Consider the following 13,841-nt stretch of genomic DNA (forward strand, 5'->3'; position numbering starts at 1 on the left):
AAAACAAGCAATGGGGAAAGGATCTCCTATTAAATAAATGGTGCTGGGAAAACTGGCTAGCCATATGCAAGAAACTGAAACTGGATTCCTTCCTTCTACCTTATACAAAATTAACTCAAGATGGATTAAAGACTTAAATGTAAAACTCAAAACCATAAAAATCCCTGGAAGAAAACCTAGGCAATACCATGCAGAACATAGATATGTGCAAAGACTTCATGACAAAAATGCCAAAAGCAATTGCAACAAAAGCCAAACTTGACAAATGGCATCTAACTAAACTAAAGAGCTTCTGTACAGCAAAAGAAACTATCATCAGAGTGAACAGGCAACCTACAGAATCAGAGAAAATTTTTGCAATCAACTTATCTGACAAAAGTCTAATATCCAGAATTTACAAGGAACTTAAGAAAAATTTACAAGAAAAAAAAAAAGAAAACAAATACCACCATCAAAAAGTGGGCAAAGGATACGAACAGACACTTCCCCAAAGAAGACATTTATGTGGCCAAGAAACATATGAAAAAAAGCTCAACATCACTGATCATTAGAGAAAGGCAAATCAAAACCACAGTAGGATACCATCTCACGCCAGTCAGAATTGTGATTATTAAAAAGTCAAGAAACAATAGATGCTGGTGAGGCTGTGGAGAAATAGGAATGTGTTTACACTGTTGGTGGGAATGTAAATTAGTTCAACCATTGTGGAAGACAGTATGTTGATTCCTCACGGATCTAGAACCAGAAACACCATTTGACCCAGCAGTTCCATTACTAGGTATATACCCAAGGGTATATAAGTCATTCTACTATAAAGATACATACACACATATGTTTATTACAGCACTATTTACTATATCAAAGTCATGGAACCAACCCAAACACCCATCAATGATAGACTGGATAAAGAAAATGTGGTATACACAAACTATGGAATACTATGCAGCCATAAAAGGTAATGAGATAATGTCTTTTGCAGGGACATGGATGAAACTGGAAGCCATCATCCTCAGCAAACTAACACAGGTACAGAAAACCACACACTGCATGTTCTCACTCATAAGTGGGAGTTGAACAATGAGAACATGTGGACACAGGGAGGGGAATATCACAAAACAGGGCCTGTTGGGGGGTGGGCAGTGAGGGACGGGAACTTACAGGACAAGTCAATAGACGCAGCAAACCACCATGGCACACGTATACCTATGTAACAAACCTGCATGTTCTGCACGGGTATCCAAGAACTTAAAGTAAAATTAAAAACATAAAATAAAATAAGAAATAAACATAAATAAATAAAACTTGAACAGACAAGGAGTTACTTTTATGAATGAGCAAAGAAAGTGGTTTCTTGAAATGGAATCTACTTCTGGTGAAGATGCACTGAACATTGTTGAAATGACAACAAAAGATTTAGAATATTACATAAACTTAGTTGTTAAAACAGAAGCAGGGTTTCAGAGGATTGACTTCAGTTTTGAAAGTAGTTCTACTGTGGGTAAAATATCAAACAGGATTTCATGCTACAGAAAAATCTTTCATGCAATGATGAGTCAGTTGATGTTGCAAACTTCATTGTTGTCTTATTTTAAGAAATTGTCACCACTACCCTAATCTTCAGCAACCACTACCCTGAACGGCCAACAGCCATTGATATCGAGGCAAGACCCTCTGTGACTTGCTGAAGACTCAGATGATCATTAGCATGTTTTAGCAATATTTTAAATTTAATTTAATTTTAAAATTATGTCTAAAAATAACTGATTTTTAAGACACAAAGCTATTGTACACATAATGGACTACAGTATAGTATAATCATAACTTTTATATGCAGTGGGAAAAAAATTGTGTATTATTTACGTTTTTTCAATATTCAGTGTATTGTGGTGGTCTGGAACCGAATCTGCAATGCTGCTGCAGTATGCCTGTACCTCATATAGGAATAGAGTCATACTCTATTTGTCCTTTTATGTCTGGCTTATTTCACTCAGCATAATGTCTTCAAGGTTCCTTCAGGTTGTAGCATGTGTCAAAATTTTATTCTGTTTTAGGGCTAAACAATATTCCACTGTAAGTGTATGCAACATTTTGTGTAAACACTCATCCATTGATGGACACAAGTGTCTGTTCAAGTTCCTGCCTTCTATGCTTTTAGGTATATTCCATTCTCAGTCTCTTTTGCTGTTTCCTCCAAGTCTCCTCAAAGTCTAAATGCTGGCAATCCCATGTCTCAGATTTCCAACCTCTTTCTTTTACACCTATATTCCTTAAGAGACCTCACCCAGGCTTTGAGCCTCAAATGCCCACATTTATATCTCCAGGGCCAACACCTTCCCTGAGCTTCAGACTTGTGTCTAACTGTCCTGACATTATCAAGTAAAATTCTAGCAGGCATCTAAACATTTAAATATCCAAAACCAAATTCTGGGTTTTTTTCTGTTTAAATATGCTCTTCCTTCCTTCTTATCTGAGTACATGGCAACCCAATTCTCCCAATTTTCTGGGCCCAAACACTAATAGTTGTTCTAGAATCTTTTCTTTTGCTCATACTTCACATCCAATACATTACCAAACCCTGTGTCTCTATCTTAAAACATATTCAGATTCTGTCATTTTGTTCACCACCTCTCCAGCTACCACCTCAGGCAAAAGTCACCATCATCACCTCAGGATATCTGCAGCAGCCATTTCATTGGTCTGCTCGCTTCTTCTTTTCTCTTTTGTAGTTTACTCCCAACAGCTACCAGTGGAACTTTCAGAAGCTCAGATCTTGTCACTTCTTTGCTCAGAACTTTCAGATGCCTTCCCTCTTCCATCAGAAGAAAAGCCCAAGCCATTTTCGTGGCCTACAAGGTCTGAACTCTACTGTAGCCACATTGGCCTTCTTCTATTCCTGAAACATGCTTTGCTCTTGCTGTATTCCCGGCAAAGAGGAATGCTCTCCCTCTCTAAATTCATGTCTCTACTCATATAACTGCATCCTATCAAGAGACCTTTCTCCACTATGGCTCTGTAAAGCAGCAGACGCCTTCCCAGCACTCATTGTCTCAGATCCCCGATCCAGCTTTATGCTTCTCACTGAGACTTATGTTTCCCCTATCCCATGAGGTGCTAGAACCTGCTGATAGGTCTACTGGCCATGGTGTGTATTGCTTTCCAACTCTTCATTCAATGACATCAGGTTGATAGCTTGAAGTTTGCCTCCATGGAAATAGTTACTTGAAGGAAGTCAGCCAACACAGCAAATCAGGGATTTCTTTTCTTTTTTCCTTTTCCTTTTTCTTTCTTTCTTTCTTTCTTTTTTTTTTTTTTTTGAAACAAAGTCTCGCTCTGTCGCCCAGGCTGGAGTGCAGTGGTGTGATCTTGGCTCACTGCAAGCTCTGCCTCCTAGGTTCACGCCATTCTTCTGCCTCAGCCTCCCGAGTAGCTGGGACTACAGGTGCCCGCCACCACGCCTGGCTAATTTTTTGTATTTTTAATAGAGACAGGGTTTTACTGTGTTGGCCAGGATGGTCTCGATCTCCTGACCTCATGATCCGCCCGCCTCGGCCTCCCAAAGTGCTGGGATTACAAGTGTGAGCCACCATGCCCGGCAGATTTCTTTTTTTAAGACCTAGTTTAAAACTACCACCACTTCCTCACTCTTAAATAAAATGCTATATGATGGCATAGCTGTTTGTCTTTTTGTTCATTGCTGTTTTCCAGCGCCTGTAACAGTACCTGGCAGAAACAGTCACTCAATGACTTCTGTCTAATCAATAAAGAATGAAGTAAAAAAGCTATCATGTTTATGTAGAGATTAGGAAAGAAGGCCTAATCAATTTTTAAAATTTGATTTTACTCTAATCTACCTTATGTGATTCTGATGACACTACATACCACCTAGAATTTAATTGTGGCCTAGATAATTACAAAGAATCTACATTAAAATTAACGTTACATATCTGACATAACTGCCCTTTACTAATAGAATAAACTAGTTGTCAGATCAGCATGACAAGCAGTTTATTTTGTATAACTATAAAAATATTTTTCAATGACATTGCTGCATGCATTCTTGAGAGCTGGAAGTTGGCAGCACACAGTTTTCATGTACCAAAGTTGGGAGAGTCTCTGTGACCGTGAGGTCACTCCCTGTGGTGTCCAAAAGCAATCCTAGAATGCTTTTGAAAAGCCACACATAAAGAAGCTTGACACACGTGTTTAATCCTTTTTGTTGGCATAGCACCTTACCTTGGCTAGGGTGTGACCTTTTTTTTTTTTTTTTTTTTTTTTTTTTGGTTCACTTGGTTTGTATGACGAAGGTAAGAAGTTTCAGGTTATGTAAACTTACTCAACATTAGTTTTCGAATCTGTAAGGTGGAAAGCCATGGGTGTTTAACTTCTCAATTTAAAAGCTGGAATCAAGGGCTAATGGAACTTACATACCTAAAACCACGTATCCCATGCCCCATTTCATAGATGAGGAAGTAGAGGTGCCGGCAGACAGCACAACTTCCTTACGCCTGTTAATGGCAAAGCTGGCACTTGAACCCACATCTCCACTTTCCCCACTTTTCCATACCCCTAAGCACTCAATACATGCTGAGAATCATGAGGATGAAGAAATGATCTTGTTCAGCATCACTTTTAAAACTTCTCCGATATATATTGCCCACAGTAAAAATTACACTTTATGCTGTGACTCAGAACATACAGTCACAGACATGAAAAAAGTTTCACAAAACCACTTGGTCTGTACAAGACAAGTTTATTTTCCAGTCTCATCCAGTTTATTTTATGAAAGCTGCACATGAGCCACTGAATGGATCCGATGGGTCAGGCACTGCTAATAGATCAGAGGCCGCAGTGATAAACACTCTTTTTAAAAGCAAAGATCTTTTTGAAGTGACGATCCAGAAAGTACATGTATAAGCACAGACAAGATATATATATACCACAGCATCTTGCCCTTACGTGTGCTTCACAAAACCAGGGAGGGCGGGAAGGAGGGAGAGAGAGAGCAAGAAAAAAAGTAAGCACCTTTTAGATTTCAAAGGATACTGTGTTTCTTTTCTTTTGGTTATTACATTTGGATAAAGATCTCCCAAGTTCTCTCTAATGTGAAATTTTAAAACTGGCAACTCGAACAAAGGTTATATACCGAAAAGAAGATCTGGAATTGCATGTATTGTGTTGGCTGTTGACATTTAAATTCATAAACAGGGTAACACATGGAAGCTTTTCCATTTCCTATAAATGTTATTTCAAATTACAGCAGGCACAAAACACAGTTCATTTTCAACCAGATCTTGAACTTTTATGTAATGAGATTCTGTAAAAAACAAAAATAATATGAATATAGACATAAATATTTGTGGGGTGCCTGGGTATTTTGATAAATATCTGCTTCACAAATGTTCTTCCTTCCTTTATGGTCTATGAGCCCCCGCAGAAAGTCTTGCACTCAGTCTGTCCTTTTGTTACACTGCCTTTCCGTCCTAAGTTTCCAAGCTTTCTTCACTTTATCCTGATATCTTTATACTTTTAATATTTTAAGTCCTGCTGCTGCTTTTGTTCTAACCAACTCAATGGTCTAGTTTTCCTCTTGCAGGCCACACACCTTCTGCTACATGGTAGTTATACTGTAATCATGATGCAATTCTCTGATGGGAAGCTAGTCTCTCTTTGGGGCCACCCCATATGACATTGTTAGGTGGGGAGGCCAGGAGCTGCCAATGGTGGTGTGCAGAGGGTAGTATCCAAGGGGAAACCGAAGATGGAAAAGGACCCGGTATTAGTCCATTCTCACACTGCTATAAAGAACTTCCCGAGATGGTAGTTTATGAAACAAAGAAGTTTAACTGACTCACAGTTTTGTATGGCTGAGGAGGCCTCAGGAAACTTACAGTCATGGTGGAGGACGACGGGGAGGCAGGCACCTTCTTCACAAGGAAGCAGGAGAGAGAGTGAACTCAGGAGGAACTACCAAACACTTATAAAACCATCAGATCTCGTGAGAACTCACTCACTATCACGAGAACAGCATAGGAACTGCCCCCCATGATTCAATTACCTTCACCTGGACTCTTCCTCGACACATGGGAATGATGGGAATTTACAATTCAAGATGAGATTTTGGGTGGGGACACAGCCAAGCCATATCAGAACCCCTTCCAGAACCTTGGATGGCATACTGATGAAGAAAAAGAGGCACCTAGTCCTTGGTGACATTAACTGAGCAGTGGAATGATACTTTACCTGAACCTGGCAATTCCACTAAAATTTTCAATACATTCCAGTCATTTTCAATAAATTATATTTTTATTTATCCAATTTGAGCTGAGGTTTTCTCTGGAAATTTGAAGATTTTAAACTGATAGTAATAGCAACTTCTTTCTTGCCTGTCAATCCACAACTTCCTTTGAGATAAGCCCCTCCTCTGATTCCTCTTGCTGACATAAACTTTTCCAAATTAAGTGACTGAAATGAAAAGTGGCATTCTACAATTCTGACTTGAATTTTTTAGTGATAACAAAAACAACAATGTTACTACCAACAACATTTGCTAATATTTAATAAGTACTTATTATACACCAATAGTAAGTTAAGGCAGTGGTGCTCAAATTTTGCTGCAAATTTGTTTTTCAAATCCGTCATGCCCACACCACACCTGTATCAATTTGATTCTTATGGTACCAGCATTTCTGGAGGTGGAAAACACACATCAGCATTTTTGAAAGTTTCCCAAGTCATTCCATGAGCAGTTAAATTTGAGAACTCCTGTGCTAAAGGTTTCCTAATGAATTATTTCATTTAATCCTTATAGCAACCATTTCAAGCACTTATTATTATCATTATCATCACCATTTAGCCAACGAGGAAGAAGTTGGAGTCTCAGGAAAGCTACACAGGTAATATTTAATAGGACCAGGCTTTGAAAATATTAAAGGAGAGTGAGGTTCTTGAACATCAGCAAGGAATAGGAGGGGAAAAAAGGAAGCCAGGAGCATAGGTAATCTGAAGAGAAAGCAATCAGTCCCTCCAAGAAAGAGTTGATGGAGAAAATCTGTCAAAGTCAGAGTATTCTGAGTGTTAAAAATCCATCCTCACAAGAAGCATTTTAGGATCTAACAGTGGTTTATCAGCTGAGCACAGTACAGGCGCTACTTCTGTTCATTTGTCACTGTTTAGTAGACATTTATCAAACTACATCCATAAACGAAACACTTAACTGATAAGCAAGCTGTGTACTGCAATAAAAGAGACAGATCCAAGCCTGAAAGAAACCCTCCATGTGGCAGCAGAATTCACTTTGACTCCCAATGCCTGGAGACAAAGGGGGCTCTGATGCAGTGTCGGCAACTGTCTTTAACTAATATCGATATTGAAATTGCAAGTTAGGCCAATAAACTTAGGTTCAAAGACAAATTTCATAGCTACATTATCAATATAGTTCTTGGAGCTAACAGGCTTATATGAAATTTGGCTGAAATGTTGTTGGTGGAAGAAGAAAAAATATTCTTTCCTATATTAAAAACTGTGAGCAATTTTGAATCATCAACAAAGCATTAATTATGGTAAGTCTGATACAAAACTGAGAGGCTAAACTATTGAAATTCCATGTTACTAAGGAGATAAATGTAAATAACAGACTAGTTGCATATGAAACACTTATAGAAGCCTTCCTGAATACAGTTCTAATTTTTCTTTCTAAAAATCTTTGTGTTTTACATTTTACCATAGATCATTTTAACCCTTTCAGCAAAAAATAAAATAAAATAAAAAAGCATAGCAGCTGTGTGTTTGCTGTGTCTTAGAATTTGCTGGCACCTACTGCCTTTTTATGCCTCTGAAGAATAATTATTCCAGGTGATTTTTTGTCTTGCATCTCCAAAGCAACAGATCATTTTAATGTCAGAGAAAGAATTTTGACTTTTAAAAGATAAAACAAAAGTTGTGGGAAGACACTCAAATAGAAAATAGCTGGTTTTATATCAATTATGGAAAGAGGCATTGAGCTCCTAAATGGCAACTGTACTTCTGTGTCTGCCAATACCCTCTCTGCCAGAAATGAAGTATGTAAAGTACTAAATTTTAAATAAAATGAAGAATAGTTTTAACTTTGACGGCAAGTCAACATATCCTGCTACTATATCCTACCAGATCATCTAAGCTTAAAAAAATTATGTTCTTCATCCAATATTTAAAAAGAATCTTCAAAAAATAGACTGAAAACACTTCTTTGAATATGCCTTCAGTTAAGATTTTCAAACCAAAACAAATGACACTGCACACAATTCATCCCAAAGTATGCTGATCTTTACTAGTAACATTTGCAGAATTAAGACCATACACCTTTTGGCATGGTGGATGGAATCATTTCAGTTGCAGAGCATTTCAATACGGGAGTTCTATTCATCATGTCTAATGGTTAGTTCCCATATGTTTACGAGGTTCAAAGATTTTTTCAAATAATTTCAAGTACTTTGTAATCATTTAGAATTACCCAGTAACCTGGACATTGTTGTTGTTGTTGTTCTTTCAAACAAAGGCAAAATTAGAGGACACAAAGCAAACCCCTTTTGTTCAAGAGCCCACATATTTGTTCATTGTTTCTATCGTTTAATAAAAGTGAAAGTGTTTAGGGCATACTGGCTATTGTGTTTTACAACATCTACAACATGGAAACTTTTAATTGGGGCAATTAATTGATATGGTCACACAGCTAAACAATCAAGGCAGCATCTGGTGCATGCACAACACTCAGCCTCCTACCTTGGGAGCTTTGGCGTGTCTCCCACATCTGGCATCTTTGACAAGGCTGAGATCCAGTAGCTCCGTCTCCTGGAAGGCAAAAACGTGAAATCATTAAGCAACCACACAGATCTTTCCCCTTTGTTTTATGTTATTGACATCACTTAAAAAATTATCTTGAGACTTGCATGAAGACTTCTCTGCAGTTGGGATATTTCTTTCCTCTTACATCACTTCTCAATTGAATTAGAATGGAAACAAAAAGACAGCTAACTGCTAACTGCTCAGTTATACATTTTGAAAGCAAAAAGTGTGTGGTTATGTCCCCAGTCTATCCTAAAAGCCATTCCTAAATCATGATGAATCAGGTCTTCTTGTTCTTCCTTTTGAATATAATCCTGGGAGTCACTGAGCATAGGTGAGGGTATGAGGGTATGTCGGTAGAGAGAAGGATTAGGGAGGAGGATGGAGTGAGATGCTCCCATTGGCTCACATACATACCCAGCTTATCTGGCCAAGGCAGAGATACGAATCTGCCTCCCACAGCCACCAGCCTTTTGCACACATACCTCATGCCCTGATCTTTTCACTTAATCATTACCCATCATTGAACACCTGTAATACACAAGTTACTCTAGGGAATAAGGTGTACAAGATATGATTGCTTTCCTGGATGGACCTGTCATCAAATAGGAGTGTAAAGAAGTGTGTATGCGTAAGACGGGGGGAATGTGTTAATGACAATTTTAAAGTCAACTACCATGATTGGGGGGCAGCAAAGACAACACTTTTTTTTTTTTCCTAGGAGCTCAGAGAAAAGTTTATGAGAAATCATTAAGCTTGGAAAAAAGAAGTAGGGAGGGGGTTCCTCCCAGTTGGAGGGGAACATATGAGCAAATGCCTAGATGAGAAAGGCCCAGAGGTTTTGGCTGAACCTTGAGGTATTCGTGGCCTTTAGACACTTAGAGACAGAGAACATTACAGGGAAAGGAGGTAGGGGGAAGGATAGAGAAGCATCCAGGAGTGAAGAACACTCTGCAAAGGTGCAGGCACAGTGGTGTTGTAGAAGGATGGAAGCGGATTCACATGGGAGGACATTCAGTATTCCATTTGGCTAGAGCATAGAACATGGGACAAGAAGTCATGGGAGATGACACCAGAAAGGAATATGGGCCAAAGAATGGAAACCCTGAATGTCTGGTTAAGGCAACTGAGCCATGAGGTTTGTGACACACACAGGTTGCTGCATTAGACAGTGGACTCTACCACCAGCCAGGTAGGACTGTGGTGCAGTGAGCAGTTGTCTTAAAGTGACTCCAGATGTCCTAACTATGATTCCTGGGCAATGAGCAAGTTGGATGGAGCATCGAGTCCCCTTCTCCCAGCAGGAGGCACTGCGTCCTAATTCAGTTGCCAATAGAACCTCTGGATAGGAGGGGCTCTAAAGTCTTAAAGGCCAAGCTCCCTAAGAACCAGCACCTTTTGTTCTTAGGCAGCTCCTTCAAACAGCTGCTGCCAGTTCCAAATGTCTGGTGTAAACTGACCTGATTATTTTTCTGCACCTAAAATTGCCTTGTAATAAGGGCCAAATAAAAGGTGAAGTCTCACCCCTCGAATGCAAACCCACACAGCAGGTCCAACAGAGCACCTGATACACCTCTCTGTGGGATGAAGGGTGGACAGGAAACAGTGGGCCTCTGCTCTTGCTCACGCTGACCTTTAAGTTTCCTTTTCCCCATTTTAGAGGGTTCCTTAGCCCATTTCATACTATGTCTGACCCTGTGGAAATCCTCCCAAACCCCCGGGGTGTGACACAGGTGGCAACCCAGCAAGGAACTTGCAGGTCAGAGTGACTGATGCCACAGTTCCCCGAAGGCCACACCATCCACAATATTGGAGGTTACCTTATGAGTATTAGAAAACAATGGTCTCAACCATGTTCAATGCTTCACTTAGGACGCAAATGCACATTATAGAACGCTCTCTGAAGGAACGGTGGAAAAGCCAGACATGAGTAAGTTAAGCATATGCCCAAGTTTCTTCATCTCTACAGCAATGACCACCAAAATATTTGCTGGAAGAGGAGAAACAGTAAGGGAACCAAGCTTGAAGAAGTTTAATCTAGAAGACGGAAAATAATTGGAGATCTGAGAGATGAAAGACGAGAGACAAAATGAAGGTAAGTAACTGGAAGAAAGAGGAGAGAGATGGCAGTGGAGGAACTGACTGAAGGAAAGAGGGAAGTCATAAAACACGCTGCAGTTTCCACTTTTCCTACACTGAGACTTAGAAGTTTGGGCAAATTGATAGTGCATTCTGGAGAGGTTGGTTTGAGGGCTTCATACAAGTGGAAATGCCAGTAATTAATTCACTGGAGCATTATTTATTGAATGCCTACAATGTATCAGGTATATGCCAGTACTGAGAAACTAGAACATACGAAGATAAGATCCCAGTTTCGATGAGCTCATACAAACAAGCCAAATACTATACGCTAAAGGAAATATTTCAAAGTGCCCTACAGACATGGGCTACAGAGAGTTATGGCACGATTTCAGCCAGTACACAAGGATGAGACAGAGTTTGCCAGCCTTATAACATGTGATTGGGGTGGGAGGGTGGGTGGTGGTTTCAGAGAGAGGAAATTGCGGGTAGAAAATCACAGAAGCAGCAATTGTGTGCAGAAAACTACAACTTACTTAGGATATGTCACAAAGGTATATGGAGCATTAGCAACAATCACTTTGGGATTTAGTAGTCATTACATGGGTGTTCTCTTAATAATTATTTATAAAACACTAACATTTATGTTTGATGTAATTTTCCATATATATTGCATGATGTTTTACATCTATGTAGGATAAAAATCTCTCTCATACACACAGTATGTTTACCTGATTAACAGTAATCTTTTCTTTTCTTTTCTTTTCTTTTTTTTTTTGAGAGACAGGGTATCACTTCATCACCCAGGCTAAAGTACAGTGGTGCAATCTCAACTCACCGCAACTTCCAGCTCCCAGGTTCAAGGGATTCTCGTGCCTCTGTCCTCGAGGAGTTGAAATTACAGGCACGCACCACAATACTCAGCTATTTTTTGTGTTTTTAGTAGATACAGCATTTTGCTATGTTGGCCAGGCTGGTCTCGAACTCCAGACCTCAAGTGATCCACCTGCCTTGGGCTCCCAAAGTGCTGGGATTGCAAGCATGAGCCACTGTGCCCGGCCTGTAATATTTTCTATTTAAGGAAATTCCTCCCAATTGAAGAAACAATAGACTTAAACATAACTTGTTTGATTATATACACGAAGCCCAAATTGAATTAACAAAGAACTAGATCTTAGCAGGCATCATTACATAGACTTTTGCATTACAGATAATGAACTCTGTATCCCACTTCCAGGATTCATTCCCCAAGCCACGGAAGGGTAGTTAACACCAACTGTGTGCATGAAAACCACCACAGGGCACTATCATCGAGGGTAATGTGGCATGGGGAAGACCCAGGTGGAAAAGCTGTCCATGAACTCATTTGGTTAGAAAGCAATGATTAAAATAGTGTCTCCCACTTCTATTAACATGCCACAGCCACCCCTCTGGAGTTTAACTGCATCCCTTTCTCTCTGCCACTAAAAAGAAAATGAGGAACCCAATGCATGACCACAAAAGTGTTTCTTGTATCATTAAAACTTTTTCTAGGTTAATTTTCTTGTGACAATAGTTTTAACAACGCACTCTCATTACAATAAAGCAGTGAAATGGTCCCTTTCTACCCTTCCTCAGTTCAAGAGTTTCTGTTTTCCAGCTTTGTGGAATTCATTATTTCTTTACTCGTTTCTTTGAGAGAGAGAGATTACAGGGTATATATGCAGAAAACTTGGGTTTGAGTGAGGACCTTAAAATTAATTATTCATGTATTTAGTCAATAACTTTACCATACTGAGCATCAATTTTGTCATCTATTAAATGGGTATGAGCATACCTTCCACATCAGTGGCTCTCCAACTGTAGCCTGCATTATAGTTGCCTGAAAGGCTTATTAAAATACAGATTTGCTCTGTGTCACTTGTCAGAGTTTCTGGTTCCATGAGTCTGGGGCAGGCCTGAGAATCTGCATCTCAAATAAACCTACAGGTGATGCTGATGTTGCTGGTCCAATGACCACACTTTGAGAAGCACTAATGATATACTCACATTGTTATAAGGCCTTTCATGTGAACATCATTGATAAAGCAATACAATACTTATGTTAATATGAAGAATCTATAACTATCATTTCTTTATATCAGGAACTGTCAAACAAAAATATTACATTTACTGAATGTAAAAGTGTGCCTAGTGGGGAGATTTAGCTGAAGAAAAAACTATTGAATGACAAATGCCATTGACTGCTATTTTAATAATTTCTCTTTAGGATTAAATGCTATTCTATCCAAGCAAATGTCCTAGATGTTCAGAAACTCAAGCAACCACTGAAATTGTTTTATCACAGATGTTTTACTATAGAACATTTGCATTATACTTTATAACATTAGATACATCTTTAGAAAACTGGAAAAAAGAAATTTAAATTTGTTCTCTCTAACCTTTAAGTCCATCCAACAGTGAGAAAGGAATTAAGTGCCTAAAGTCACATAACCTACCTGAATCATTAAAGGAGGAATACACTAAAAGAACCGTTTATTTCCAAGGCCATTAATGACACCCTGCAAAGCTTGGAGATCATACTCTCAGGACCTCAGATGCATCCACTGATGCATTGATGGATATGCCCTCTCTTTTTGTCAGCATGGATAAAAATGAATTAACAGCATGGACAGAAGTGAATTAACAGTAATATTACAATAATATTGTAACTGTCTATTGACATGGGGTTTCACCACTTGGTGTGAATCCCTCGACAAAAGACCTTGGGCTTTTATCTCCATTTGTACAGTGTTTAACATGAAGTTCAGCACAGAGGCTGTGTATTTCATCCTGGTTTGTGAATGAATGACACCCTGCTGAAGATGTTAATTATCAAACTCAGGAAGAAATACCGAATTTAAAACTCAACTCTTTCCAGAATCCCAGTTTCTGTGCATTGTTACTCAGTGTGGTAAAGTTAC

The 13,841-nt window shown here is 39.1% G+C and overlaps 1 protein-coding gene across 4 annotated transcripts in view; it reads right to left on the bottom strand.

Annotated features, from left to right (window-relative positions):
* Positions 1–13,841, bottom strand: part of PLCB1 (phospholipase C beta 1) — a 761,313-nt gene that overhangs the window by 506,887 nt on the left and 240,585 nt on the right. For all 4 annotated transcript variants that reach the window (XM_008018384.3, XM_008018395.3, XM_037990865.2 and 1 more), the window contains exon 3: positions 8,758–8,826. In XM_008018384.3, the coding sequence (XP_008016575.3) occupies positions 8,758–8,826 (69 nt within the window). The remainder of the gene's footprint in view (positions 1–8,757; positions 8,827–13,841) is intronic.

Source organism: Chlorocebus sabaeus, chromosome 2 (genome assembly GCF_047675955.1).
Source record: "Chlorocebus sabaeus isolate Y175 chromosome 2, mChlSab1.0.hap1, whole genome shotgun sequence".
NCBI lineage: Eukaryota > Metazoa > Chordata > Mammalia > Primates > Cercopithecidae > Chlorocebus > Chlorocebus sabaeus.